Source organism: Spodoptera frugiperda, chromosome 8 (assembly GCF_023101765.2).
Source record: "Spodoptera frugiperda isolate SF20-4 chromosome 8, AGI-APGP_CSIRO_Sfru_2.0, whole genome shotgun sequence".
Lineage (NCBI taxonomy): Eukaryota > Metazoa > Arthropoda > Insecta > Lepidoptera > Noctuidae > Spodoptera > Spodoptera frugiperda.
The window spans coordinates 8,806,472-8,834,407 of record NC_064219.1 but is presented as its reverse complement, the minus strand read 5'-3'; the positions used below and the strand labels follow the sequence as shown (position 1 = coordinate 8,834,407).

Here is a 27,936-nt window from a genome sequence, read left to right as displayed (position 1 = left end):
ATCGTAGTGGAGGAAGTTTGAAAAAACAGTTATTTTTTTTTAATTCAGTAAGACAGTTACACACTATAACAATGATGATGATGATAATGATGATGAATGGTATTGGGTACAACTCTGGTTTCACATCTCTAGTCTGAGTGTGAGGCATGGATGTGTAGGCTTGATAAGGAGGAGATTACTTATCAAGTAGCAGTAAAGAAAAGACAGAATTTTTAAAAAGTTATATTTATTCGAGTAATAACTACATCTTAATATAATGGATAATAACTATTTCTCGGTATGATAAATATGATTTTAGGGGGATTTTAAGACACCTGGATAATTGTGTCTTATTTATTTTGAAAGCACTATCACATATTTGAAGTTTCTGTTATATCATCGAGTAGAAAAATATTTTAGCATTTTTCAAAACATCGGTAAAACAATGTTGTGGTTGGGAGAAATCTGCATTTTCTATAAATCTATATAAAAATTATACTAAAATAAAAGCTTGTAACCGACAACCCTAATGAGAAGACGCACCATCGTGGTGATAGCGACAGAAGGTAGCACGTAGCTGTGAAATTACAATACATATAGCGACAGTAACTTCAGCAGCTGTTTTCACTGCCACCGCCACAAAAGTGAAAGTCCCCAATAGAGTTGTCGCGTTGTCAAATGGCACTCAAATGTACTTGACTGTTCTTCTTTCGTTCTTAGTACCCTAGTAATGCCGATGGTAAAGCAGAAAACAGTTGAATTTAACCATCGGAAATATATCCATACTATTTATAAGAATACTGTTACTTTATATTTTAGAGTTAGTCTCTATGTTTTGAAGACTTTGTAGTATCATAACATAAGCCTTATCACAGCAAAACAGGGTGAATAGAAGTCGAGGGGTGAATAGATGTTAGGATATTTTCCCATCATTTATTCACCCCTCAAATTCTATTCACACCATTTTACGTTATTTCATATTTTTTTACAAAAACAAATTACATCATACAGTCTGTGTCTATAGATAGCTTTATTTCGAAATATTCGAGTATATACAACCCACAGAGGATATTTGAGTTTAAAATAATGGACCAGTGGGTAGTATATACTCAAAACTTTTTATATAAACAATTCACACAAATAAATGTTATATAAAAAATACAGCTTCCTCCTGCACATACCACAACATTGAAATAAAGTTGTTCCCTATATTTACTCAAGGGTAAAATTGAGCAGGATGTATTATAGCTACATTTAGACTAAGTCAACTTAGTTGGAGGACAACACAATCGTTACAATAGGCCTTCGGTTATATAACTATTTTATACAGTTCCATTAATGATAATATTACATCAGAAGTCAGTCCCTTACCGTCATTTAACTGTTCTTATAATACATAACCCCATACATCAACTAAAATTGCAGTTAAATCTAGCTCTACGTTTTAATCTCAAAGCCTGCAGAGGCGAGCAGGCCTCGCGGGCCAGCTTCGCTCCCCGATACACCTACTGCAAGACAGACTCCCTTCATCAGCGTAAACAACATAAAATACTCGTTATAAAAATACTGTACAATTACAATAATTATTTGAAGGTAATAAACTCCTTACTTGATAAGTCGTAAATGATTAATGCTCTGTTATAACTACGCCTCGAACTTCCATCAATAATACACCATTCACAAATTATATACAATGTCTCTTAGTTTTATACATGTTACATAAACACACATCCAAATTTGTTCCCAAAACTGTAGTCTTTACCTCATTTTATTTTATTTTCTAAATTAAATAATGAGATCGAACATAAACATATGGAATTTTGCAATTGAAAAAGGAACAGGAGTAATATTAGAAATATTATAGTATATTAAAATTTCACTTTTATGAATATAAGCAGTACCTATGTGTTATGTAATGTAAATTTGGACGAAGCCAGGATTTCTGGTAATACTTTTCGTCTATAATTAAATATGATCTTAATATCTTTATTTCTTTCAAGGCACTGAATTTAACAATTGATAACTGTATTTTGTTTATTTAGATCATCTTAGAATCTTACCCTAAAATAATAGCCAATATTAAAATATTTATTTCGCAGTACAAATATTTCGTATGAAAATACACACATGACTCTGCATACATACATCTATACTAAAATATAATATTTCAGTGTAATATACATTAGTTTGTAAATAGATCCCCGAACAGAGTGCTCAGTCGGAAAACGACAATCTATACAAAAATATTCTTGCAAGCTTGCAAAAGATATTTGCTACAGTTACAATATATAAAATACATAATCGCAACAGCGCGATCACATACGCTGGGTTAGGTGGGATCTAATTTTTGGATTTCTGCATGCGCCAATCGTTGAGTGTGAGTGGAATGTTCATTGGACAATTATATTGACGACATGACACCACAAGTATACCGTGCTTATCTTCCACATGCATCATTAACTTTACCTATAGATCATGAATATTGCTGTTTCGCCATATTATCAGCTACATCTCAATTTCAAAGTCTAAATAGCTTATTTTTTTTCTTCAATAACACACGCGAAAGATTTCGTAGCATATAACATGGCGGGACTCGGTGTACGTGTCACGCACGACGGAGCGAAATTGACCGAATTTATTAAAACAATGTTTGTTTGTGTGTTCAGTCTCACGTGTCAGACTTGCGCCAGCGCCGTGTACATCAGTGTTTCGACAAATTGAGCGGCAAATCTGAAACCACATATAAAATATTAATTATAGTGACAAATTTTGTTTCTATGTTATTACTATTTCAAATTGTAATGTATATTAATAATAATTAGGTACTAGTAATCCAATTTTTAGATGAGTAAAAATGAGATAAAGTTTTGCTCACCTGAAGTAGGTTCATCTTTAGGTATGTGGTCGTTGGTAAGCGGCATCGCCAGAGGAGCCCAAGGGCCCGGCGGCACTCCGGGTGACATGGGATACTGCATCCAGAGCGGCGGTGGCGGTGTGCGGTACAAATGAGGGCCCATATACGAGTACGGATACATGTAGGCCATGTCCCGGCCCCACTCATCGCGTGCTGGCGATCCGCGGTATTGCGCGCCCACGCTTACACCGCCCCACTGCCGCACGCCGTACGGCGAGGTGGGCGGCGGGTAGGGTGCCCGGTAGCGAGCTAGCTCCAGTGGTGGTGTGGGTGAGTCACGTGCTAGCCCACCCTGGCCTGGTGAGCCCATTAGCGTGGAGTACCGATAACGGTAATTATCTGGGCTTGGACTCAAGTCTGGCGAGTTTACACTCGATGGTGACTCGGTCTTTAGGGACGGTGGATGCGAGTGCGGAGACCGCTTCGCCTCTGGAGACCTCCTTGTTGGGCTGTCGTCAGGCATACTTAGAAGAGAGTGTATACTATAACTGCTAACGTTCTTGGAGACATGACTTGGCGTCTCTTTCCGTGGTGCTGCCGTACCATTATGTGATCGTATTGGCGTCTCAACGACCGGTTTGTGCGTGGTGTGGCTAGGACCAGGTGACGGCGGATATGAAGCTGTGCTCAAAGCGGGCACTGTTTTGGCTCGACGTTTCATACTCTGGTCTTCAAGACTTACTCGTTCCAACTCTCGGAGAATGCGTTTTCTCGGAGAAACCATCATATGCTCCTGTCTGCAGTTTGCTAATTTCGCATTAACAGGCACAGGTAGCGAAGAAATTCTATCGCGAAGTTTATTTATCGTTTTAGTCAATTCCTTACGTCTTATCGCAGGTTTCGTCTTTTTATAAACCCTTAACTTACGATACTGATACGGTTTCTTTAGTTTCATGTGATAGTATTTTTCTCGATCGTAATCAGTCCATCGATCGTCATCAGAATTGGTCTTCACTTTCGGTCCAGTGCCGTCGACGACGTCATCACTCCGACAAGCCCTGTTCTCTGGCGATCCAACGTCGCCATTCTTTTTGTCATTAACTCCATTGGTTAATGTTTTCCTGGAATTTGTCCCATTTACGATTCCATCCAGGTGGGTGGTGTCATACGGTTTCCTGCGCTTAAGCCGGCTGGCCACCTCGATCGCAGCGGTATGCAAAGTGCTGGGTCGGCAGTAGTACATGGCTAACTCTTTGGAAATGTTTCTGCGCGGTGCAGTTTGCTTCCAGCAGTGGTCGCGCTGCCACGGCGAAGACTGCACGGAGCTGTTGTCGTCAGAGACAGACAGCGAGGCGGAGGGCGGGTGCGCTGCTGCGGGTGGCGTGGGCGGCGCGGCGGCCGGCGGCCAGAACGTCTTACGTGGCACCGACACCCAGCCAGCACGTTCGCCTTCTCGTGCGCACCCGCGCACCAACTCCAGAATAAACTTTCCATCTGTAAAACCAATACATACTTTGACGTAACCTGTTTTTCTTTTACAGTAAAGGGGTGGCCAAGACTGATTTTTTTACACAATTATTAATGTCACTGAATGAGTGATGAAATATTTAATCAAACAATTTTGTATAATAATTTAATTGATTCTCATAATGACCAAGCATTTTTAGTAAATCCACAATGTGTGATAAGATCAAAATAATCAATAGCCAGAATATATTTCAGTCACAAGTACTAACAACATCAGCCACTTGTAGTTATGCCTTATGATAATTATACTAATTCCTATTTCACGTTGTTTATTGATAAAATTTTCATCTACTTCAGTACAAACTATTAAGACACACACTGATAATCAACTCGGTAAATGTAGGTATAGTGATTACAAGAAGCTATTGTTGACCTATTTTATGTGTAGCTATTTAAATGTCATTAGATGATCCACATTTGGTAGACATAAGGAACCAGACATGACACAAAGGTCAAGCAACAAATGTATAGATTATTGACACTTGTTAATGTTTTGTGCAATGTATTTATATTGGGATATTTGTCAAGTGATAGAGACATATCTTTCACTTGTTTGATCCACCTGACTAACAGAATCAAGTGCAATTCACATTAGAGTGTAAATTAAATCCATATAAGTAGGTACGAAACATTTCAGAAAAATATAAGGTGTATGGTATATGGTAATATTCAGTTTTCATCAGGTTTTAAAATAGGAAAACAGACAAAGTTAAATCTACATAAAATAGAACTGTTATATTTTAAATACCATCACAGATACACACCACATTAGCACAGTCACACCATTTGAAGAAACAATTAAATGACTATAGTTATATCTTATGTAAAACAATGACATGATTTTGGTAATTGTTATTTCTGATTCCTGTCAAACAACAATTTTTAAAGTAGTTAACAAGTGGCATGCAGGTGTTTACATCTATCTGGAGTGTAGATAGCATTCTGACCTCATAATTCACACTTAGTTTACAATCATGCTAATAACATTCCAACGAAAGCTATGTTGTCACAAAAACAAGTTACTAAATTCTCCTAATAATAGTTATGTTCTTCAAAACATTATCAAATAGTTGTTTGTTTCCGCTACGGTGGCTACAGAACCTTACGAAACTCACAACAATAGCACAGAGGCTGTGCTCAAGACAATTGGCAACGGCTCAGCCAAATGTGCTTATGTAGGCTTATCAGAGCATGAATGACTTTCTAGTTTTTCTTAACACACTGACTGGCCCAGCGGCTGTAAAATGAATTTCTAGCTAACTAACTAGGTGTCTTCCAATATGTTTAGCTGTCATCTGTGACAAAACACTCACCTTTGAAAAACTTAAGCCTCCCACCAGTAGCTGTGAGAGCAGAACTGTTCACGGGAGCATCCTCACTCGCAACCTTACTGCTGCTGTTACCATTCACGCCATGTCTTCTGTCTACTTCCTCTGTCATTTTGGTACATGTTGTCAGAGTTGTGTTTGTTCCTTCCTGTATATGCATTTCATGTCTGACCGCTCATACATCACGCGAGCGACACTTTAGTCCGAACCGTCTCGCCATGTCGCACCGAGACAGGGGAACACCGACGCATTAAACACTCGCGAATTCGGATCGACATACAATATATCCGTCAAAGTCCTCATCCTAGTGCCACCTGCGGATTGTGGGCTCCACCAAATCTTTCGTATAAACACATTACCGACACGGTGACTTCTGTATTGAACGATATTATGGTCGATCCTTTTCCCTTGAACACTACGTTTCTCACTATTTCAATATTGGCTAAACAAAATCGCGACGCCGGATTCCCAATTAATATCGGGCCCACGACACAACTCGATAAAAAGCTGTTCGTTTTTCAGTACATAGTTCATTCACACCCAGCATCCATTTTGATTCGTTCAAAATCAAATATGATCGGTCTTTTGACCACAAATAAACTTGAAATCTGAATGGTCCGAAACTCCGAATGCGTTCTTACATATTGCGTCTTGTTTTCGCTACATTTCAACTAAACTCTTTTTTGTTAATTTCGATTTAACGATTCATACTGCTAATTTTTATTTTCAATTTATTCTTTTATTTAATGTATATGCAAATACAACAAAACATTTATTTTTATTTATTTATTTTTGTAAGAAACAGCTAATGAACAAACAGAAGTAAAGAGATCATTAGTATTTTATATTGTTATTAAGTTAGAATTAAGTAATTCAACTTATTTTAAACTAAGTAATTTAAATTTCAATCAAAATAAGTATTAATAATGTTTAATTATTCTATGAATCATCATTCAAATACATTTAAGTTTGCTTATAATCTGTGGTCTACGCCGCAGCGGCCATGTTGGTGTTCGATGTTTTGTTTTAATTTGATATCTTTTCTCTCTTTCGTTCATAATGATTTAAAAAGAGACAGTGATAATAAATGCCGCGCACCCTAACTCCCATTGGACGGTTCACGGCTGCCGGGGTTCATTCGTTTGTCGATGGCGCATCGCACTGTATTCGTTTCGTTTCCTTCTGTTTTCTTGAGTCAATGGAAATGGTCTGATTTCTAACCTCATTAGTATTAGTATCCATAATATTTTGGTGTTAAAATACGTTGTTATAAAGATATCATCGTTTGTGATCTGTAAAACAAAATAAAGCAAGATGACTTCATCGGAGGTTTCTTATAATCGCAAAATAATAACGGAAGATTTGTCGAATGTCGAGTTTGATACCAGTGAAGATGTGGAAGTTATACCAACTTTCGATTCAATGGGCTTACGAGATGAGTTGCTACGAGGAATCTATACTTATGGTACGTATAAATAAATTAAATATCAAAACATTGTTGTAAAATGAAAACTAGATTGTGAATTTGTTTGTACGCGGCAATGCATCACCTACTTTCACATTTTTTAGGTTTCGAGAAGCCGTCTGCAATTCAGCAAAGAAGTATACTGCCAATCGTTAAAGGCAGAGACGTGATAGCTCAAGCCCAGTCTGGTACCGGTAAAACGGCAACATTCTCAATTTCCATTCTGCAGTCCTTGGACACAACTTTACGTGAAACCCAGGTCCTGGTGTTGTCGCCAACTCGTGAGTTGGCCACTCAGATCCAGAAAGTAATACTTGCTTTGGGTGACTTCATGAATGTTCAGTGTCACGCTTGTATTGGAGGCACCAATCTTGGAGAAGATATCAGGAAGCTGGACTATGGTCAGCATGTTGTGTCAGGAACACCAGGAAGAGTTTTTGGTAAGTTCAATTTAATTATTCTACTTCGTTCCCCACATTATTTCACATGTGGTATTTATTACCAATCTAGATATTCTCACAATTTGGTCAGTGGGTCATCTTAACGGTGGATTCCATGTATGTACTATGAATAAATTCATAAAAAGGGATGAATGAAATACAAGAGTTGAATAGATGGGAAAAGGTTCTAACATTTATTAAGCCCATTCCTGTATCTTGAATAGATATGGTATGCCATTTGATTTTCTAATTAAAATTGTTATGTGGCAATTATTTATCAATAACTAATAATATTATGAAAAAATATTATTTCAATTCAATCTCATAAATCTATTAAACAATATACAATTTACACACATATAATGAATAATTAACTTATGATAGTTTATTCCCTTTTATTCTTTTACATGTGGTATTTAATGGTATTTTTGTTGTTAAACTTGCAGACATGATTAGACGACGCGTATTAAGGACCCGTTCAATCAAGATGCTAGTCCTTGATGAAGCTGATGAGATGTTGAACAAGGGTTTCAAAGAGCAGATCTATGATGTGTACCGTTATTTGCCGCCTGCAACTCAAGTAGTACTTATTTCTGCTACATTGCCCCATGAAATTCTGGAGATGACCTCAAAATTCATGACAGATCCAATAAGAATCTTGGTCAAACGGTATGTATTTGAACATGGTATTTTTGGAATTTATTAAAAATGTTTAATAAATTGTTTTAACAATTTACCATCACATACTAAATTTTAAAATTCATTCACAGTGACGAGTTGACACTAGAAGGAATCAAGCAGTTCTTCGTAGCAGTGGAACGTGAGGAATGGAAGTTTGACACCCTCTGTGATCTTTATGATACATTGACAATCACTCAGGCAGTGATCTTCTGCAACACTAAGAGAAAGGTGGACTGGCTCACACAAAAGATGCAGGAAGCTAACTTCACAGTCAGCTCAATGCACGGAGACATGCCTCAAAAAGAAAGAGATAACATTATGAAAGAGTTCCGTTCTGGTCAAAGGTATGTATATTCTTAGATGACAGTTGTTTGTTTTTAATAATTTACATTTTCAATGTGGTTTATGAATTCTTGATTAAAACATAATACAAACAACCATAATGATAATTATCTGAATTTACTAAAAATCATCCAAATTTTAGATTCTGGTCTAAAAAGTAATTGAGTTTATTGTTCCAACTGCCAACTACCATTCTATAACACGACTAACTTGCAATATTTCCACTTTCCAGCCGTGTGCTTATTACGACCGATGTGTGGGCGCGAGGTATCGATGTGCAACAAGTGTCACTAGTCATCAACTACGATTTGCCAAACAACCGTGAGTTGTACATCCACAGAATCGGCAGATCAGGTCGTTTTGGACGCAAAGGTGTGGCCATCAACTTTGTGAAATCTGATGACATCAGGATTCTTAGAGATATTGAACAGTACTACTCCACTCAAATTGATGAGATGCCAATGAATGTGGCTGATTTAATATAAATGTATAAACATTACATTATTACCATTTACCATCTTTTGTAACCCAGTCAACTGGTTGGACGCACCGTGGTGAAGGATTTAACAGCACCCAAACTCCTTATTCTATAAGCTTTTTAGATGTATTTCGATATAATGTCTTAATAAAAATTTAAAGTAACACTAACATTTCTTTTAATTTCTAAGGAGCATTCACCTTTCCAATCCTTAATTCCATATGTAAATAAGTAGGTATTTCAAACTCCCAAAGTTGATTCTAGCAATCAATAGTAAGTAATAGTAATTTATTAATAGTAGGCAGAGACATAGACAATGAGATGTTGAATAGCACAGGCATCTCATTTAGCTTCAAAAGTTGAAAAACATTCATTCATTAGTCTCTCCACACATGATTATAGACTAAGGCCACTGCACTCATTAAAATTAAATAAGTAAATTACCTATTACCGAATGATTAATAAACAAAATTGTGAAACTTTAGGAAATATTAACATGCAAAATTATATATAAATTAGCCAAATGGTTACGAAATTGTTTATATTATCATATTATTTTATACTATAACAATAGATAGCCTTCATTACTTCCTACAGTTTGGAACTTTTGAATTAACTGTTTTGGGACTAAGGTTATAAAATAATTACACAAATTGTGTAGTGAATTTACAAAGTTTATGTTAGTCAAACAATGCAACACAGTGTTCTGAAAGCAAAGTTACAACTAATTTACACACATTAATTAAAGTAATATACATTTACATACATATAATCTTATCACTACAATAATTTCACTTAATGAAAACTTATTAATAAAATGTTGATTCCAAAAAGATTATTGTAATAAGACATCTAAGCTCTCGGAATGTTAACAGTGCTGGCCGAGGCCTGCACTCAATACTAACGTCCAATCAACTATTTACTAGATGGTGCAATAATATAATTTACAAAACAATAATTTAGTGGTAATTTCCAAGAAGGAATCTTATGTATATTAAAAGATCATCATTATAAATATCTAATTTACAAATAACAGGATTTTAGTGTCACATTTTAATATTTATATCAAACAAATAATTTTATAAATACAATCTCCTGGTGTTGTTTTCAAACAATATTTATATTATATGACCAGAAACAAATGCATATTTTACAGTTAAAAATAAATTTAATAGTCCTTGTATTTTTAAATGTAGGAACAAGAATTTCATCCATTTAATTTGGCATTTTTACAATAAAAACGTAGGTTACTCACATTCAAGATTTTATCACATAACTATCTTATAAAATTTTGGGCTTCTGCTACCGAGTTTTGAAGCATTCACTTAGTCCACAATAGTACTACCATCTCGGCAAGAAATAATCAAGCAGATATTCATTAATGGATATCCAGTTTTATTTAATGCACAATAAATAAACATTCAATGTTACTAGGTAACTGGACATATCTTCCATTTTTCAATAACATGCGTCTTGAGTTTCAATACATTTATTATAAAAAAGATAATCATGAAACTATAGAATGATGCAATTTCATTTCCTCTCAGAGGTAATGTGATGCCTTATAAGTATTATATCCTTATTCTTAAGGCACAATTGACAAATCATAAGAAATGAAAAATAATGTTTACTATAACCAGTAGTTATAGTTTATGTGAACACCACAATTTGAAATATGATCTCTTACCTTATAATATAATATAAATAAATAATAAAAGAGGAGGATGCACTGCATCAAGTAATTGTTGTCACTTGCAAATACTTCAAAATTATTCTTAGGCCCTAATATCAAAAATGTGTTACAAGTTACAGCTCTGTCTCGGAAGCAGGGTAGTGTGCATTCCAGCGTCTGTAAATGAAAATACCAATTGCTCCAACCAACAAAGCAACCAGTATTTCAGTGAGCTGATCCAAAAAGCTATTAGTAGGTTCAGATGACTCCAACACTTGAGGTTCTGGCTCCACAACAGGCTCTTCTGGGGGCTTGGCAGTCTGTTCCTCTTCTGCTTTGAAAGCAATTTGATTTAACACTGATTTTTCTTCCTCAGTAATTGGCTTTGCTGCCGTTGATGACAATAGAGCAGATATTTCACCACATTGTGGGCATGCCCAAGTTACAGACTTCTTCGCAAGTATTTTACGCTCTGCAGGCGAATAGTCGAGCGAGCCAATAGTACCTTCAGCTGGAGTTGGCATAAAAGCAATCAAAGCCAATAAAGCAGTTCTTATTGACCAGGATGGCTGCCAAGTCTCGGGGTGATGGCCAGAGATCGATAAACAAATCTTTTTGTTTACTTCAAATCTTCCGTTTGGCGTTAAAAGTATTATATGAGGCGGGTGCATAGGATATTCCTTAGGCAATAATATTCTACCATGGTAGATACCACCTTCAAAATCTGTACCTTTAGGGCCTTGTACGGTGAAATGCCATTCAAACAAGTTGTCTTCCAAAGGACGTGCACAATATTCCTCTGTGGCCTCCGCTAGCTCCATGGCTTCTCTCATAAGACGTTTCACACCAGGACATTTTGTATTGTATTTTTCACTTATTTCTGCCATTTTCTACAAAATATACAACAGGTAGGAACAACTGACAGATGATAATTATAATGACGCAACTGAAAGGCAGAGGTACACGTATGTTATTGATGTAATCACAGGAAAATTTGATAACAAAATCCTTTTGTGTATGGCCACAGAAATTGTCAAATAATACGTCAGATGATTGTCAGTTTCAATGCAAAACTACCAGCAACAGCAGCTGACCAAATTGCCATGTTATAAAAGTGAAACTAATTTCCGTTTTTTTGCATTGCTAATTTTTTCTTTATGTTATATCGATAATCATGACATTAAAAATATTATTTATTTATTTATCAGTCAACATATTAGAGTTAAATATCAGAGACCATCAGAGTCAACGACATTAGATTTTAGTATTATTTATAGATGGCAATATTTTTAAAACCTCGAAGGAAAATAAAAAATTGAACTGTCAAATCGAGAAATCACAGAGTATTTTCGGGCAGCAGAAATTGTTGATTGTGAGAGTTGTGGGTTTTTGTTCATACTATTCTTACGTTTTATAAGGAAAAAATAATGTGGAAAAGATGTAATAAATTATTTTCAACCACATTTCTATCAGTGTAATGTTAACTACATAAACCTTCGTATTGTGTGCAAAGCTTGTGTTAATTAAAAACAACACATAATGGGCAACATGAAAGAGCATCAGCTATACATGGCGAGGAATTCTGCATTTAATCCCTATCGTCTAAGGGACCATGAGATGGGTTATCAAACTACTATTGGATCAGGTGATGCGATTGCCAAGAGCCTATACTGCGGCATTAAGCCTGTCGCATCATGGGAAGCTGACAGAACGAAGACTCCCCCGACTGGTGGTATTTTCAACCTTGAATTTTCCCCGGATGGGTAAGTACTTGCATTGTTTTAACGACGTAATAGAACCTTGACTTTGGCTTCACTTCAATACCATTCTAAAATCACATCCAGTTTGGTTACTTTAATAATTTACTTCAGACCAATCTTACTTCCTGGATTCAAGGAAATAATATTATTTTTTTTAGAATACTTGTTTAAGTGTACTAGTTATTTCAAGTTTGGTACTTATTTTTTAAATGTATTTAGTAATAAGTTCACTTGTAGGAACCAGTCTCCAAAATTCCAAAACAACATTAATTGTTTGAGGATTAATTAAAAAAATATTAGTGATGAGATAACACATTAGTTAACATAGATAATTAATGTCAAACAAACAAACTGTTCAGCTTTATAATATTAGTATAGATACATATCGACACCCGCTAAGTATAAGTATGTATCTGCCAGATACACGAAATGGTTTTTATTGCATTTTTAGCTTCAACGTACCTGTATCTATCCAATAAAAAAATATCAAAAAAATTGTAACAGCCGAACATGGTTTTTTTCAGACGCATAAGTATTTATCTGAATTAGCTAGGAAATAAATACAACGTACAAATATGGAAGTTCCAGTTAAATAGTAGTACGCGGGGGATCGAGACGCGGGGTGCAGGCATCTGCCGCTCGCTCAGTTCTTCGCGGTAACAGCGAGCGGCACGCGCGAGCGGTGCGTTATATTTTATTAATATAGTGAACGCTATAAATTCTTAGTATCGTTAAAGCAAAATGCAATTAAAAGGCGACAGAATCTCACCATGTCACCACCAAATGAGATTTATTCGTCACCTAGACAAGGTAAGTCCTAATGATAATTATTATGGAATTTTAGCCATTCCCGGTGCATAAGTGTGTATCTACATAGTTACACATTTATACACTGGATTCAATTTTAATTGTAAAATGTATCTAGGCACTTAACTACTTATTCCATGGATATCGCGTAAAATATTCGATAAATATTCCATTGAAAAAGTGTGGATGTGGCAGTTGGAGTATTTTGATACATTCTAAGACCGGAGTAAAATTATCTATGTGTTATAAAACAAAACCATAAACCTTTACAAACAAAATTTCCTTGTAAACATAAACTGTACTTAATTTTAAACTCAGTTACCAAATTTCAAACCATAAATCCTTAAAATGACAAAGATATGACAATTTATAATTTTTGCAATCTTAAATTCGCTCTCCTGTAAAATTTAACTTTTTCAGTTACTTACTTATACTTAGGACGTGTCGATATGTTAGATGTTATTTTTGAGAAGAAATAAGAGAGAACCCATCTGTTTTTTTAAACTAATAATGAGTATTCTATGAGGACAAATGGTAATAGACCAACTTATTTGTTACACTTTTCCCTATTTTCTGTAGTTCCAACTAAAAACTGTTAAGCCATGGTGTTTTAGGTCCTTAGCTGGCATAAATTAAAGTGTGGGAGAGCCATGCTTCGGCACGAATGGGCCGGCTCGACCGGAGTGATACCACGGCCTCACAGAAAACCGACGTGAAACAACGCTTGCGTTGTGTTTCGTTGTGTGAGTGAGGTTACCGGAGGCCCAATTCCCCCTTCCCAATCTTCCCCATCCCCGATTCCCGAACATAAATTCCTAACTCCCAAAAAGCCGGCAACGCACTTGTAACGCCTTTGGTGTTTCAAGTGTCCATGGGCGGCGGCGATTGCTTACCATCAGGTAATACGTCTGCTCGATTGCCGGCTTGTTCCATAAAAAAAAAAAAAAAAATTAAAGTTGAAACTTAGTTTTAAAAGGTTTTTTATTTATCCAAAAATGGCAGTGGCAATGGAAAGGTTTGCCAACTCTGTTGTAGGCGATGGAGCCCAAATCTAAGGAATTAAAGAGAATGTGATTTTTACTGACTGACTAAGTTGAACTTACTTGTGATATGGGGTGTTTTTACTGTCAGGCAGTCAATAAACTTTCTTAAACATTTTATTTTTTATTTATTTATAGCCTTTTTATTCGGACAAATAACTTAAGCTATCAATGCACTCTTCCTCCACTTCTGCATGTCCGTTTGCCAGGTGGCAAAGGCCTCCTCCAATCTTTTCCATTCTGGCCTCTCTATGGCCACTCTACACATTATTTCTGCTAATAAATTAAAAAACAAATCAAAAATGTGATTTAAAAAGAAAACATGTAAAATTTTACATATTTTTTTCAGCTCATTATTAGTAGCAGCTTGTGAAAAGAAATCTATACAAATATTTGACCCCCTCAACCGTGAGAAGATACATACTGTAGTCGGATCCCATGCTGATTGTGTCAACTGTGTTAAGTAAGTATTGCTATAAGTACTGTGTGGAATTTAGTTTATAGGAGTGATCTCTACAAAGCCTTGCATTGTTTCAAGATATTGTGCATTGCACTAATGTGATTTATTGTCTATAGGCTTTTACCAGGGGCTTCCCTAGCGTTAACAGGATAGAAAGTAGTCATACTACAATTTTTCATGTCAATGTTTGCAGTTATAACCTATTTAGAAGAGATGAGACTATAATCTGCTTTCCAACTACCTAATCATTTATGATCACTTGAAAATGTTTTAAGCACAACAGGCCATATTTTTTTATATCCTGTTTGATTTTAGCATTCATCTTTACCTTGATTTTTAATTTCAACCTTTTTCTAGGTTCCTCGATGGCCGTATGTTTGCAACATGTTCAGACGATACCACAATAGCACTATGGGACGTTCGAAATCTCAAAAAGAAAATACGAACACTACTAGGTCATTCGAAATGGGTCAAAAATATAGAATTCTCAGTTAAAGACAAATTGCTAGTCACATCTGGGCTAGACGGTAGTATATACACATGGGACATAAATTCCTATACAGAGTACAACCTAATATACCAAAGAGTATTTCATACATCGAGTTTGATGCGATGTCGACTGTCTCCCGACTCGAAGCAAATGATAATGTGTACGACTGGAGGACTTATTATAATAATACATGACCTGAATCTAAATACCCTATCACAAGATTTACATGGTTTTAAGGTAAGCTTTGTAATTTAGAACCTTGACAATTTCGTAACGATTTCTTGCTTATTTCCTTAAGCTGGCAGTGAGGTTTATCCTTATAGTACGTACCGTTCGCTAATCACTTATCGTTGACCTACTTACTTTCATTGACTAACTTCAAGGACTATTGCAAACTTTGTGTGCTGCAGAAAATATTAATTAATTACCTAATTTTTTTTTAAACGTTGCCCCGCATTAGAATTTTCTCCAGTGTCGTGAGTGCGTTTACAAACATACAAGTTCACATACACATGGCACCCAGACCCGAAACAATAATTTGTGGATCACACAAAGTGTTGCTCCGTGCGGGAATCGAACCCGCTACACATTGCGGGACAGCTGGTTACCCAGCCACCGCGGCAACCAAGCAGTCATTAACTTTTTCTTATTTATTGCGAGAAGGTGTTTAAACTACTAAAAGTATTAACAATATTTTTTTATTCCAGCCAAATCTATATAGGTTGATGCAAATGAGCAGGCAGCCTATACCCATAGCCGCAATGTACGATCACCTCTTCGATAGCAGTCGGAAGGAAAACCGCGTCGAATTCATCTCGGACTTCCCTGATGGAAATGACGCTGAGGTGGTCAGCTCTCTACAGGTAAAAGCCTTTTTAAGTGAAATTGTTCTTCTTTACTACTCTCAATCGGTTTCATGTAGACCTCCTACAGATTGCACAAATGCAACTTGCCTATAAGCTTGCTTATAAGCTATTAGTTCTTCCAGATTTAGATGATCCCTTTGTACACTATTAGTTTGAGACAAATGCCCCTAATTATGTGTCATCTAAATGTACACATGAATGCAATAAATAACTTGAGTTTGAGTTTGAGCTTTCTGTCCATTTCTTTACGTACTTTTTATCCCATGGGAACGCGTGTGAAGTCGCTGGTAGTAGCTAGGCTATTACAGTTAATATTTTACTTATCTGGCCTAAAAGTACAAGTTCTTCTACTTTTATGCTTCTACAAATAAATATTATTTATTTATAGCACTATAAGTTATGTAGGACTTGATTAATGACGAACGATTACCATTCTTAGTAATCATACAAAATTAGAAAGTATAATTTAGTTTTATTATGATTTCAGGTTCATCCCCAAGGTTGGAGCGCTTTGAGTAGAAATATCAGTCACGATGACAAATCAGAGGTAAGATTTTATTTTTATTTTATGTTTCCTTTATTGAGTCATTCTTCGTAATTGTTCCTTATTCTGATTCACTGATGTAATCGACTGGAAAACCTTTATCACCGTTTCGTTTTATCCTCAACAAGAGAAAACAGAAAGAAAAAACGAAAAAAAAAACCCATCGTGGGTGCGTTCACGACGTCACATACACATCACACCCAGACTCAATATAACAATTTGTTGTTCACACAAAGAGTTGCCCCGTGCGGGAATCTAACCCGTACACGTTGCACCAGTCACCCACCGCGCCAACCGCACAGTCGAGTATTAAAACTATCTTCTAATTCACACTTGCATTTGCAGTGGACATGCATCCACGATATTCAGACTATTCCTGATGTGAGTGATAAGAGTACGCGAGACACGTCGCCATCTGGCGGCGGCACCACGCACCCAGGGACACGACCTGTGAGGCGGCGCCCGAGGTACTACAGAACAAATCGGATGCATCACATCAATCCTATGTGAGTTTTCATTTTACTAACAATATCTACAATTTTTTTTTTTACTTATTACTAAATTATTCTTTGTGTTTAGTCAGTCAAGATACATTTTCATTTGCATGACAGGCTTTATTCATCTATTAGATGTTGTAAATTTTTAATATGGAATGCTAGGTCTTCATTGGTGACTGGTCAGCTATAAGGTTGGTTGTTAAGTTTTGGTTGTCTCTTGTGACGTCATCGCCATTCTATAGTACATTAGTTAGGGAAAACATTTTTGCGTTTGCTAGATGGCAGTAGTGTCGATTATAGTCTTGTTTATTTTTAAATATTTGCTTATTACAAGTTGAAATTTAGTATATTTGTTTATTACTGCCAACTATCAAGTGGACCATTTGCAGTACTAACGCCATCTAGTAAGAGCAAAAGTCATAATCCTCATTAAATCGAAAACTAAATTGTATTTAGCTCTCATTGCTTCCTTATACATTATTATATTTAAAATCTTGAACTTTATAGTTGTAAAATTATACAGATCAAACTATCTCGAAATCCCACAATAGATTTTCGACTTTATTACAAAGAAATATAGTTTTAGATCTATTAAACAGGTATTTATGCGCTTTTGCTGTTTGTAATTAGAATACTCTAAATAGGTTTTATACCTTCCAATGGTAGGTTTTACTCTATAACCAGCCAGTTTTCTGTAGGATCTAGTACTAAAGGTTCTTTATCTCCACTTTACCAAATAATACTTTACATGTGACACAAATTAAGCTTGAAGCTTGAAATAATCCTCTTATTAAAAGGTGTCTCAGAACATACTTATTAATCAAATTGTTAAAGAAGATTCTTTTGATAATAAAATTATAAAGAGTCCGTTTTTTAAGATATTTCTGACTTCCATTTTTTATTTTTTTAAGTAATGTGTTTCAATTTGATTTATATATTCTGTGACACCGCCGTGAACATACTTTATAAAGTAGATTGTATTGTTAGGATAGTATAAAATTTCGTTTATTGAGATTTTCCTTTTTAATATTTTGTATTCCCTCTTTTTATGTTATTAGGGTGCTTGAAATTGTCGCCAGTTATTGAATTTTAAAACCAATAAAAATAATAATCATTGAAACTCTAATGGTCGGTCGTAAACCAAAAGATTCTAAAGATTAATTTAGTAGACACGTGTAGCTTTGTTACCATGTTTAAGAAAAATGCTTGCCGCCACAGAGAAAATATGCGAAGAATTTATTTTGACGCGTTGTGTTTTGATATTAATATTATACAATGTGATAGGGGTGAGACTTCTAACCCGTTAAGGTTGAGTACTACAACTACTTTTATCGACAAAAATCGGGGGTCGAAGGGGCGTCGAATCCCCCCCCTAAAAATTATTTTTGATATCAAAGGTTGTATGCGTCGTAGAAAAAAAAAAACAACAAACGGTACCTTGGCTAACTAATTCATTACTTTTTTCATATATTTGATAATGTTTTGGTGAGAAAAAAATCATTTGTGAATCTTTTTTACCGAAAAAATCATTATTTTTCAATATTATCCATTGGGGGTTTAACCCCTCATATTATTTTTTTGTCGATAAAATTAGATGTAGTACTCAGCCTTAACGGGTTAGAAGTCCCACCCCTATCACATTGTATAATGGATCCGTTCGTAACTAAACTGAAATTAAAGATCGTACGTTTGTCGGCAGGACGATGACTCACGTTAACTTAACTATGGACGGTGATGTCGTGGGCCCGGGGCCCAGCTCGTCGCGCAACGCGCCTGCCAACCCCAGCTCAGTGCAGCCCTCCCGTCTTTCCGGGGTAAGCACACCCCATGACCTCTTTTACTATTTACTAGATACCGCTTATTAACCCGTTGTCTGTCGGAACGCAGATCTACGCGAGACACAATGTGTTTTCTATTGTGTCTTATATACCGACATACAAGTGGTTAAACAAGGATGTATATTTTTGGAACTATGACGTAATATACGCCACGGAAATTGCAGGCCTAGTTCTGCACCAAAATTGGGAACACTGTGATGTAGGAGCCCCGCTAAGTCGAACTTGAAAGTGGGCTTAATATTATTTTTTCAAAGCAGTATTGGTTGTACAATATTAAATTATTTCTGTAATATATATTTTTGGTCAACTAATTGTGAAATATGTAATTTATCACTAGTCAAAGTTAAAATTTCTACCGGATTATATTACTTATATTATAACCTTTTTGGCGGTCGAAAGTGTTGTCCGTTGAATGACGTAAGCATGGCTAAATGTATGGCACACACTAACTTAAGTACTCTCTTTCACTCACACTCGTGTAACACAATGTCTCTACTTACTAAATGATAATTCTTTTAATTTTTAGCATGGGTTTGCCAAGGTTTTCCTTAAAATAATTATCATGCCAGTCTTACAACTTTACATTGTACAATATAAAATTATTTTATACATAAAATAAAACCTATGCGCAGTGACAAAATATGTACATAATGCATCTGTCATGCATATAACAACTACACGAGACTTAAAATATAAATTATTTTCTTGCTTAGATATAAAAACAGTTGGAACTTCTTATTAGTGCCGTCAGTCTGGCTTCCAATATTCTTCCACAAATAAGTAGATAGCTTATCTATAATAAATTCCATTATATTTACCGATACAAAAAGCCAAAAGATGTTTCAATTATTTGAAATGACATTTTATCCATGACGAATAAAACAAATCGAGTTATCCTGAACTTCCTGGAGTAGGTAGAGACATTATAAAGAAGTATGAATACAAACAAATTTCTCAGGGTATGTCTGGTATACAGAATGACCTGTGGGAGGCGGCCATCACGGTCAAACAGCAGAGAATACTGCAGGAAATGTACCAAAGGTGAGGGCAGAGATAGATTACAATATATACCTACACACTGCATGATCTGTAACACGCATCATATGGCTGATTTCACCAACCACCCCTAAACTATCGCTTAACTAAAAGTCACTTAGCTTATGGGAGCACCTAAACTAACTCTTTACTTGTACTGTTAGGTGTCACTTATAGTTCGGTAAAAACCACAATGTCACTCAGTGTCACCTATCTTAGCGGTCTTCAAACTTTATAGTAGTGGAGGTTGGTGAAAACGGGCATTAATATACTGTTACCCTTAATATTACGTTTAAAATAATCGAATGTACAGCGCGTTCGGCGCTCTGATTGGTTGGTTTATTCGAACCGACCAATCAGAGCGCCAAACAAGCTCTCGTTTCGATTACTTTAAACGTATAGCAAACTTGTACTAAGGGTATTGACAATTCACCTAAACCTTTTGGGCGCCACCGTCGGGTATAGACTATAAACAAAAACTAGCCTAAGCCATAACAACTGATAAGGAAACGTTATGTATTTTAAGCCTTTCACTGCCAACAAAAAACTGTTAAAGGCTATTCTGACACTATTGTCGGACAACGTTGTCCGATATGGCGTTATGTATTTAAAGTCCAGTTTTGTGTTTGTCGTCTATAGCCGACTCTGGCGTTCAAAAAGTAAAACAATGGCGTAAATACAGTCTCTTGTTTCAAAAAAGGCTACTGATTTTATGGCCAATGATTTTATACGGGCTAGTTTTCTATTTTATACGCTTAGCCAAGGATTTGCCTTCAACAGTTTTCTTTCGGCATTTAATTGGCTTTTAATACACCTTATTACTATATATATTTATTAGTTTACCTTATTGAGATATTACACGCATTTATTATAGTATTATTGGCTTTTGGCTTGTAATGCATGCTTAAAATACACAAATGCTAGCTTTAAATAATGTATATGGAATTAACGAGAGAGATCATTGGATAACACTAGCTTTGTAGAGTACTTGTATCGGATAACATGTCTTGTAGTCTTGTACTATTTAAGATAGCTGCGGCACTTTACCTGGTTTAATATTTTACCACTGATTTTCAAATTCTGGCTGACTCTCATATATTTTTCATCTTTTTCCATACACAATGTGTTTTCTATTGTGTCTCGTTTACCGATAGACGAGGTGTTCAGTCAGTTAATGACAAATACTTTTAACTAAATCGATCGTCTTCCTCTTAATTAGATATGCGTGAAAATACTATTGTATATCTTTAAATTATTAATACAGACTGCAATCCTACAAAATCTGCTTGAATCAATTAATTCAATACTATCCAATCAACTATCCAATATAAAAACTATTGAGTAATATAAATTAGTAGTGGAGCTAAAGAACCAATTGTAAACATATAATTTGTGTAGACGACAGTTTCTTTTTAAAGATTTTTTCATGTTATTTTATTTACTTTAGCTGTGTGTCTTACGGCCAGTCTCAATAACTTCAGTACCCTTAGTACAAGTTTGCTTTACGTTGACCGAAAACGAAACGAAAACACTTTCAGCACTCTGATTGGCCGACACAAAAGAACAAACCAATCAGCGCCGAACGCGCTCTCGTTTCGATCTCGTTATACGTAAAACAAATTCGTACTAAGCCCTCAAATACCAGATATGATTTTGTCACATTTTGTTATGTGTAATTGTATATAAAAGGTATGTGCCTTAATTTTAACTTTACTAGCCAAAATAAGTGACAGATAAGCTATTGAGACTGACCGTGTATACCTCTAACATCACTAAAATATGGAATAGTACCTTAAGTAATTATCTCTGGCGTAATATTAATTACTAATTCCGCCTACAGGAGGTAAGTCAGTCACAAAACACTTCAGGCAACTAATAACACGATAATATTTGTTATACTAACTTTGAACTAGTTTTTCGCATCATGCAATCACGTTACATCAGTATCTAGAAATCTATAGTAGTTAGTCTTATTTTTAGTCTTTTTATTATTACTTAGCTGCGGTCATAGTATTTGCTTGCTTTTTGTTATAGACATGGTTTCATTTACTGTAAAAATAAAGTGTATCCGATTCACTCCTGCATATAATGAGTAATGAGCCAGTGTTTACTATAAAGCATAGTTATATGTTGTTGTTCACATGTAGTTTCTAATAAGTCTCACTTATGTGTCAGTATATTTGGTTTAGTTAGAAACTTGTACTTACTCGATACGACAAGGCAGTTAATAATATTTTGTGAGATAAATCGGTAAATAAATAATTATTCGCTGATGTGCTAGTGAAGAGACGAGAAATTAATCACCATTTAGAATGCTTGCCGAGTACACCAGGCATAGAAAGACAAAATGTTCACTTTAGTTTTAAGAACTAATATTAAAATTTTGCTACACAAATGTAACCCGTATGGATATTAATTAAAGCTTTAAATTAATGCAGAGGGCAAGTGCGGCGTAATTTCAACATGCAGCGTATAACTGGCATCAACTCGGGCATCAACCCTGCAATACCGGTGGCGCGGCCCGTCCTCAATCGAAGACTTGGCGATGGTGAACCACCGAGGTAAAATAGACAACACTCTTTTCTTTTAGAATAGGTGGCAAACGAACAGACGTTAGGTAACGCGATCAGCTATGCAAATAGACACTTAACACCAGGCAGAGGAGTCATAAATGTGTTGCTGTCCTTTTAAAAAGGAATCTGTTCTTTTCTTGAAGGTTTGAAAGTTAAAAATACGAGTAAAACCAAACATTTATAAAAACATTGAAAAAAGATATTGCTTCGGTTCACGTTCTTCCACTATCGATGCTGATGCGAACGCATTAACATCCCATACTTTTTTATTACTTGATTAGCTTATCGCGTAGGCGCAGCAGTCGTCTGCGGTCCGCGAGACCATTGTGTCTTCCGCTCTACTTACCTAAAAAGTAATATTTATCAATTAAATAATTATCTAATATGCTTTAAATATTTTGCAGAAGTATAACGCCATCAACGTCAGGGCAGACTCCGCCACGCGACCCTGAACCTAGTGACACCCATAGCAAAAATAACATCCGACAAAACAAAGAGCGGCTACTATACTTCAAAGAGGAAACTAATGAAGGAAGAGGTTTTATAAAGGTACGGTCTTATACGCTTGAGAATATTACAATATGGAATATGGACGTAGACTTGAATAAATATTAATTATTGTTAATATTATTTAATGATTAACACATCGTTTTAGGTAAATCATTTTTATAGAGTTGGGCACAAAATTATATAAACCCCAATTTGTAGTAAACATTATGTAAAACATAAAAAACTTTATTACAGGAATTATGTTTCTCATCTGACGGCCGCATCGTGTGCTCTCCATTTGGGCGGGGAATGAGACTCCTCGCCCTCAACGAGGACTGCTCGGAGCTCCCCTACACGGTGCAGGGTGTGACCGCGCCCACGCAGCTAACAGAGATAGGCCAGAGCCTCGGCATCCACCAGGACCTCGTCGTCAGCACCAAGTTTTCCCCGCGCTACCACATGCTCGTCACGGGCTGCCTCGAAGGCAAGATAGTGTGGTACCAACCCTTCAGCGGAGAATTCTAATACAAATACTGTATGGATCATTCTGTACTTATCACAAATTTCACATTTTATAACTGCCTCAGCGGCTCAGCTTCTTCCATACTGCCTGACTTGTCGGTCTGACATACTTAAACTGTGACTGACGTAGTACTGATCAAAGAATCATGATAATATTTGACATAGCATCCAATCCAACAAATATAGTGATCTAAGCAGTCAGTATCAGTTAAGTAGAAGGCTTTGATACTTACGTTACAGATAATTATTTTAGATAATTTTCTCTTAAGTAGAATATCAGTATGAAAACTTTGCCATTTCTGCATTTGGATGTCTGTAATCAGTAGAGTTTAGTGACTTTCCTAAATTCTGCAGTTACAATAGTCACATTTTATTATGAGGAATTTATATATAAGGCTGAATATAAGTGTATGTAGTCGGAATGTTTGTTACGCTCTGGTAAGCGCGGGCGTGAGGCGACAACTGGCATCTATTGTAGTTTTTAGATGATATTTATCAACTCTTGTATAGTCTTACATTTGATATATATGTAGTAAATGTTCTCAAACAATCCATGGACGGCTAGAACGCCCGCCAGGTTGAGATAATGCAGTTATTACTTAATAAAACTTTAATTTACCGAGTGTCTGAGTTTCCTTTGTCAATTGACTACTTATCAGTTTCAGATGTTGAGCTAATATTAAAACTGTGATATGTATGTATCACAGTTTTGTTTGGGTAAAATTTCGTCATATTCATATTTCTAACGAAGTACTTCATCAGATCGTAAGAAGCGAATAAAAATTTCAAAAAAACTTTCCGTTTCTACTTCAGATAACTATTATGATGAAGTAGTTTCAGAGAATGAACTGAAACGAAGAATAGGGGTAGATTAGTTAACTTTTGTAAGAACTGTCAGCTCAGATTTGTGTGATGTTGCTACTACAGCAGGACGTCTGAAAATAAATGAACAAAAACAAAAGAGAAACAGTTTAAAAATGTATTTGATTTTTAACAATTTATACAGTGTAATCTACAATCGACGTTCATACAAAATCTCAGTATAAATATTAGCATTATTTTGATTTATGAACACACATATTCTTCGCTATTTACAAAGGTTCAGACGTGGCCTCCTTCCTTGAGCTTGGCGACGAGAGTGTCCACGTCAGGGACGATGGAGCCAGCCTGTCTGACTGGAGGATCTTCCACGGACAGCACCTTGATCCTGGGAGCAATGTCCACTCCCAAGTCCTTGACTGTCACTTTTTTGAGGGGCTTCTTTTTGGCTTTCTGGAAAAAAAAAGTGACGTTAGTTATTGGATTTACATTAAAAGATATAGCTTTAATATTACGACACTTTAATTTAGTAGTTTAGAAGTGGATATTCGCAAATCCCAATGTTCTTTATATCAAGTTCTCTAAATAATAATATTAATGCACCATTAAATGATAAATGATATTTATTTCTGTAAATAGGTCATAAAATAACACTTTTACACGTCAATATTTCAAATAGCTAGATGAGGCTGGCGGATGAGAACATTCATTACGTATGTAGAAGTTAAGCATTTTTAGAGGTGTAATTAATTAAGCTGTTTAGAAAAATGCTGAATCAGTTATTTACGATCGAATTGAAATAAAATAAAGGATCTAATCAACACTAGTACTTAGAACATAGGTATTAAAATACTACATACCATAATATTGGGTAAGGTGGCGTATCTGGGCTCGTTGAGACGCAGGTCAGCGCTGACAACGGCAGGCAGCTTCGTCTTGATCACCTCCAGACCACCGTCGATCTCACGGGTCACCGTCAGGCCGTCGCCTGTCTTTTCAACCTGGGTAACGTAAGAATACAGTAAGTAAAGCTAGAAATATGAAATATTATTTTGGGCCGCCTAGGCGTCTGTTTTACATGGTAGGCACTAGGCAGAGACGGTGAAACAAAAATCGCATGATTCTGGCATATTACTTTCAGTTAAAATATTGATTCAAACTATGCACTTGTTTGGGGTTCATGGTATTATGATATTTAGTTATCCGTTTTTCTACACGTCGTGCTCCCGGCATAATAAACGACATACGAGACCCGGGGACGCTAATTTTTAAGATTGACTTTTATTGCATTGGGGTATTACAACTGAGATATTTATGAAGTATATTACATACCTTGGAAGCGAAAGTAGCCTGAGGCCAGTCCAGGAGTGCAGCAGTCATTTGTGCAGTTTGATTTGAGTCATCATCAATGGCCTGGAAAAAAAAAACACATTAAAAAACTATAATTAATTTCAATATACTTTCCTTCATAATATCCCTTTACTTTTTGAGATTTAGCAGACCAAAGGCTGTTGTCCATAGGTGTGAACATTCTTCAAAGAAATGCTACTATGATCTGATTCAAGGAGTACCTTTACACAATGAAAGTATAAGAATAGTGAATGGACATCTAGCTACCTATTATTGGTTGGTTACTCATAATTCATTTTACAATGGATTGTTTGTTTTATGTATGTTTGTATTGATTATAAATGAAGTAAACATCTGTTGTCATTATTTTGTCTTTTAGGATTTGCTATTTAGGTGAGTGTTAGTTGTTGTGTACACTAGTCAAACTGCAAAAACATCTAGGTATCATTACAATGTGTCTAATAAGAGAAAAAAATTGAAAAATGGATTTTCACTAGGTAAATTCTAATTATAGTAAGTTTTGTGTACAAACCTGTTTGCCAACAATGACAATATCAGCCTTCTCATCCTTGGACAGTTTGGCTAAGATCTTGGCCACATGCAGGGGCTGCAGGGTCTCGTACTCCTTTCCGGCCACCTCCACATGGATAGCACGGTCTGCACCCATAGCCAAAGCTGTCCTGAGGGTTTCCTAGAAAAAGTACAATAAAAGTTAAGCTGTTTGTCATGAAAAAACTATATTTTCACATCATCAGGTGAATACGATTTAAGTGGAGTTTTCCACTTAAATCTTATAAGATTCTTACTTGAGCTTGTGCAGGGCCACAGGAGACAGCGATGACTTCACTGGCGATCTTCTTCTCCTTCATCCTGACAGCCTCCTCCACGGCGATCTCATCGAACGGGTTCATTGAGTGCTTTACTCCATCTGTCACTACACCAGTCTTGTCGGGTTTTACACGGATCTACAAAGTTGAATGCATTGATAATTATTAATTAACATTGTCAATTGATTAGAGCAGGGATGGCGAACCAATGGCACGCGACACAATATTTTGGGCACGTCGCCGATCACGAAATTCATTATGGACTAAAAAAAACGCATTAAAATAAGTATTTTACATTAATTTAAATTATGTGTATAATTCATAAATATAAATCATATAAATCATTGCAAAATGTCCTTATTGTTATTATTTTACAGATAATCAGCAAGTCAAAATTATTTGATGGTATGTCTATGACTTCATTAAACATTCTTTAGAAATAATGTTGATGCATAAAGGTGTGCCATCCCTGGATTAGAGAATGATAGTTGAAATAGGGTGAGGGCTCTATGACACAACAGATAAAAAATCAATAAAATAATATAACTTTTTGAATGCTTCATATCATAATTAAGGAATGTGTATATTTAATTATTATAATTTGTTGACTAGGGTTTTATCCTAAACTTAATAATTTTTAACATTCTATATTACCAATTAGGTAAACACTACTTTAAATTTTAAATGCAGTCTATAGGTAGGTACATGATAAAAACTTTGCACTCATAAAATATGCATTGCTTTAACATGTAAATCTTGTTGGCATTATTCCATTAAATTATTTTCCATTATTGGCACAGTAACATATCTGTACATCTAATCACTACATAACTTTTTTAGTATAGTTCAAGGCTGACAGTGATAACGAATCTCAAGTAATGAGTTATTATCATAGTAAAAAAATAAAATTCTAGGTTATGATCTGATAATTTATACTTTTAACAGAAATTTGGTATATATTAAAAAAATCTAATGTCTTATTAGTAACTATTTCTTATTATTTAAATAATATCCCTTGAACTTGAAAATTAAAACAACAAGTAACCTTTGTACTTGACGTATACTTACTTTTACCGCGTAATCGATAACTCTCTTAACTCCAACTAGAACGCGAGACATTTTGTTATTTGTGCTGTTAACTTACGGAACTACAACTAACTCAAGTTATTTAATTTTTAATAAAAACAAATGAAAAACTTCCAACAAAGTACGAAGTCCAGCTTCTTTTTTTTAATCTGTCATTTGCGTTGTCA

The 27,936-nt window shown here is 35.6% G+C and overlaps 5 protein-coding genes across 7 annotated transcripts; 2 read left to right on the top strand and 3 right to left on the bottom strand.

Annotated features, from left to right (window-relative positions):
- Window positions 1–209: 209 nt before the first annotated feature.
- Window positions 210–6,302, bottom strand: LOC118275349 (uncharacterized). The gene is made up of 3 exons (XM_035593262.2): window positions 5,674–6,302; window positions 2,855–4,327; window positions 210–2,709 (listed from the first exon to the last, which is right to left on the bottom strand). Exons 1-3 carry the CDS (start codon window positions 5,846–5,848, stop codon window positions 2,681–2,683), a joined length of 1,677 nt encoding a protein of 558 aa, XP_035449155.1. The 5' UTR covers window positions 5,849–6,302; the 3' UTR covers window positions 210–2,680.
- A 513-nt stretch (window positions 6,303–6,815) lies between these two features.
- LOC118275426 (eukaryotic initiation factor 4A-III) lies at window positions 6,816–9,264 on the top strand. The gene is made up of 5 exons (XM_035593374.2): window positions 6,816–7,153; window positions 7,258–7,593; window positions 8,040–8,262; window positions 8,364–8,618; window positions 8,849–9,264. Exons 1-5 carry the CDS (start codon window positions 7,003–7,005, stop codon window positions 9,099–9,101), a joined length of 1,218 nt encoding a protein of 405 aa, XP_035449267.1. The 5' UTR covers window positions 6,816–7,002; the 3' UTR covers window positions 9,102–9,264.
- A 483-nt stretch (window positions 9,265–9,747) lies between these two features.
- On the bottom strand, window positions 9,748–11,841 carry LOC118275427 (ubiquitin-conjugating enzyme E2 J1). Its single transcript, XM_035593375.2, has one exon. It carries the CDS (start codon window positions 11,651–11,653, stop codon window positions 10,901–10,903), a length of 753 nt encoding a protein of 250 aa, XP_035449268.1. The 5' UTR covers window positions 11,654–11,841; the 3' UTR covers window positions 9,748–10,900.
- A 242-nt stretch (window positions 11,842–12,083) lies between these two features.
- On the top strand, window positions 12,084–24,310 carry LOC118275603 (DDB1- and CUL4-associated factor 10 homolog). Of its 3 annotated transcripts, none has more exons than XM_050695260.1 (11): window positions 12,084–12,529; window positions 14,723–14,836; window positions 15,191–15,560; window positions 16,031–16,186; window positions 16,677–16,736; window positions 17,079–17,239; window positions 18,930–19,044; window positions 20,045–20,109; window positions 22,542–22,664; window positions 23,081–23,225; window positions 23,421–24,310. In XM_050695260.1, the coding sequence occupies exons 1-11, from the start codon at window positions 12,306–12,308 to the stop codon at window positions 23,688–23,690; spliced, it is 1,803 nt and encodes a 600-aa protein (XP_050551217.1). In that variant the 5' UTR covers window positions 12,084–12,305; the 3' UTR covers window positions 23,691–24,310. The 3 variants fall into 3 exon arrangements, with proteins under 3 accessions (XP_050551217.1, XP_050551216.1, XP_050551218.1); XM_050695259.1 differs by having other exon boundaries at window positions 20,027–20,109; XM_050695261.1 differs by lacking the exons at window positions 18,930–19,044; window positions 20,045–20,109.
- A 342-nt stretch (window positions 24,311–24,652) lies between these two features.
- Window positions 24,653–27,932, bottom strand: LOC118275814 (electron transfer flavoprotein subunit beta). Its single transcript, XM_035593903.2, has 6 exons — window positions 27,752–27,932; window positions 26,663–26,821; window positions 26,389–26,547; window positions 25,839–25,919; window positions 25,367–25,507; window positions 24,653–24,959 (listed from the first exon to the last, which is right to left on the bottom strand). The coding sequence occupies exons 1-6, from the start codon at window positions 27,800–27,802 to the stop codon at window positions 24,789–24,791; spliced, it is 762 nt and encodes a 253-aa protein (XP_035449796.1). The 5' UTR covers window positions 27,803–27,932; the 3' UTR covers window positions 24,653–24,788.
- Window positions 27,933–27,936: the final 4 nt, after the last annotated feature.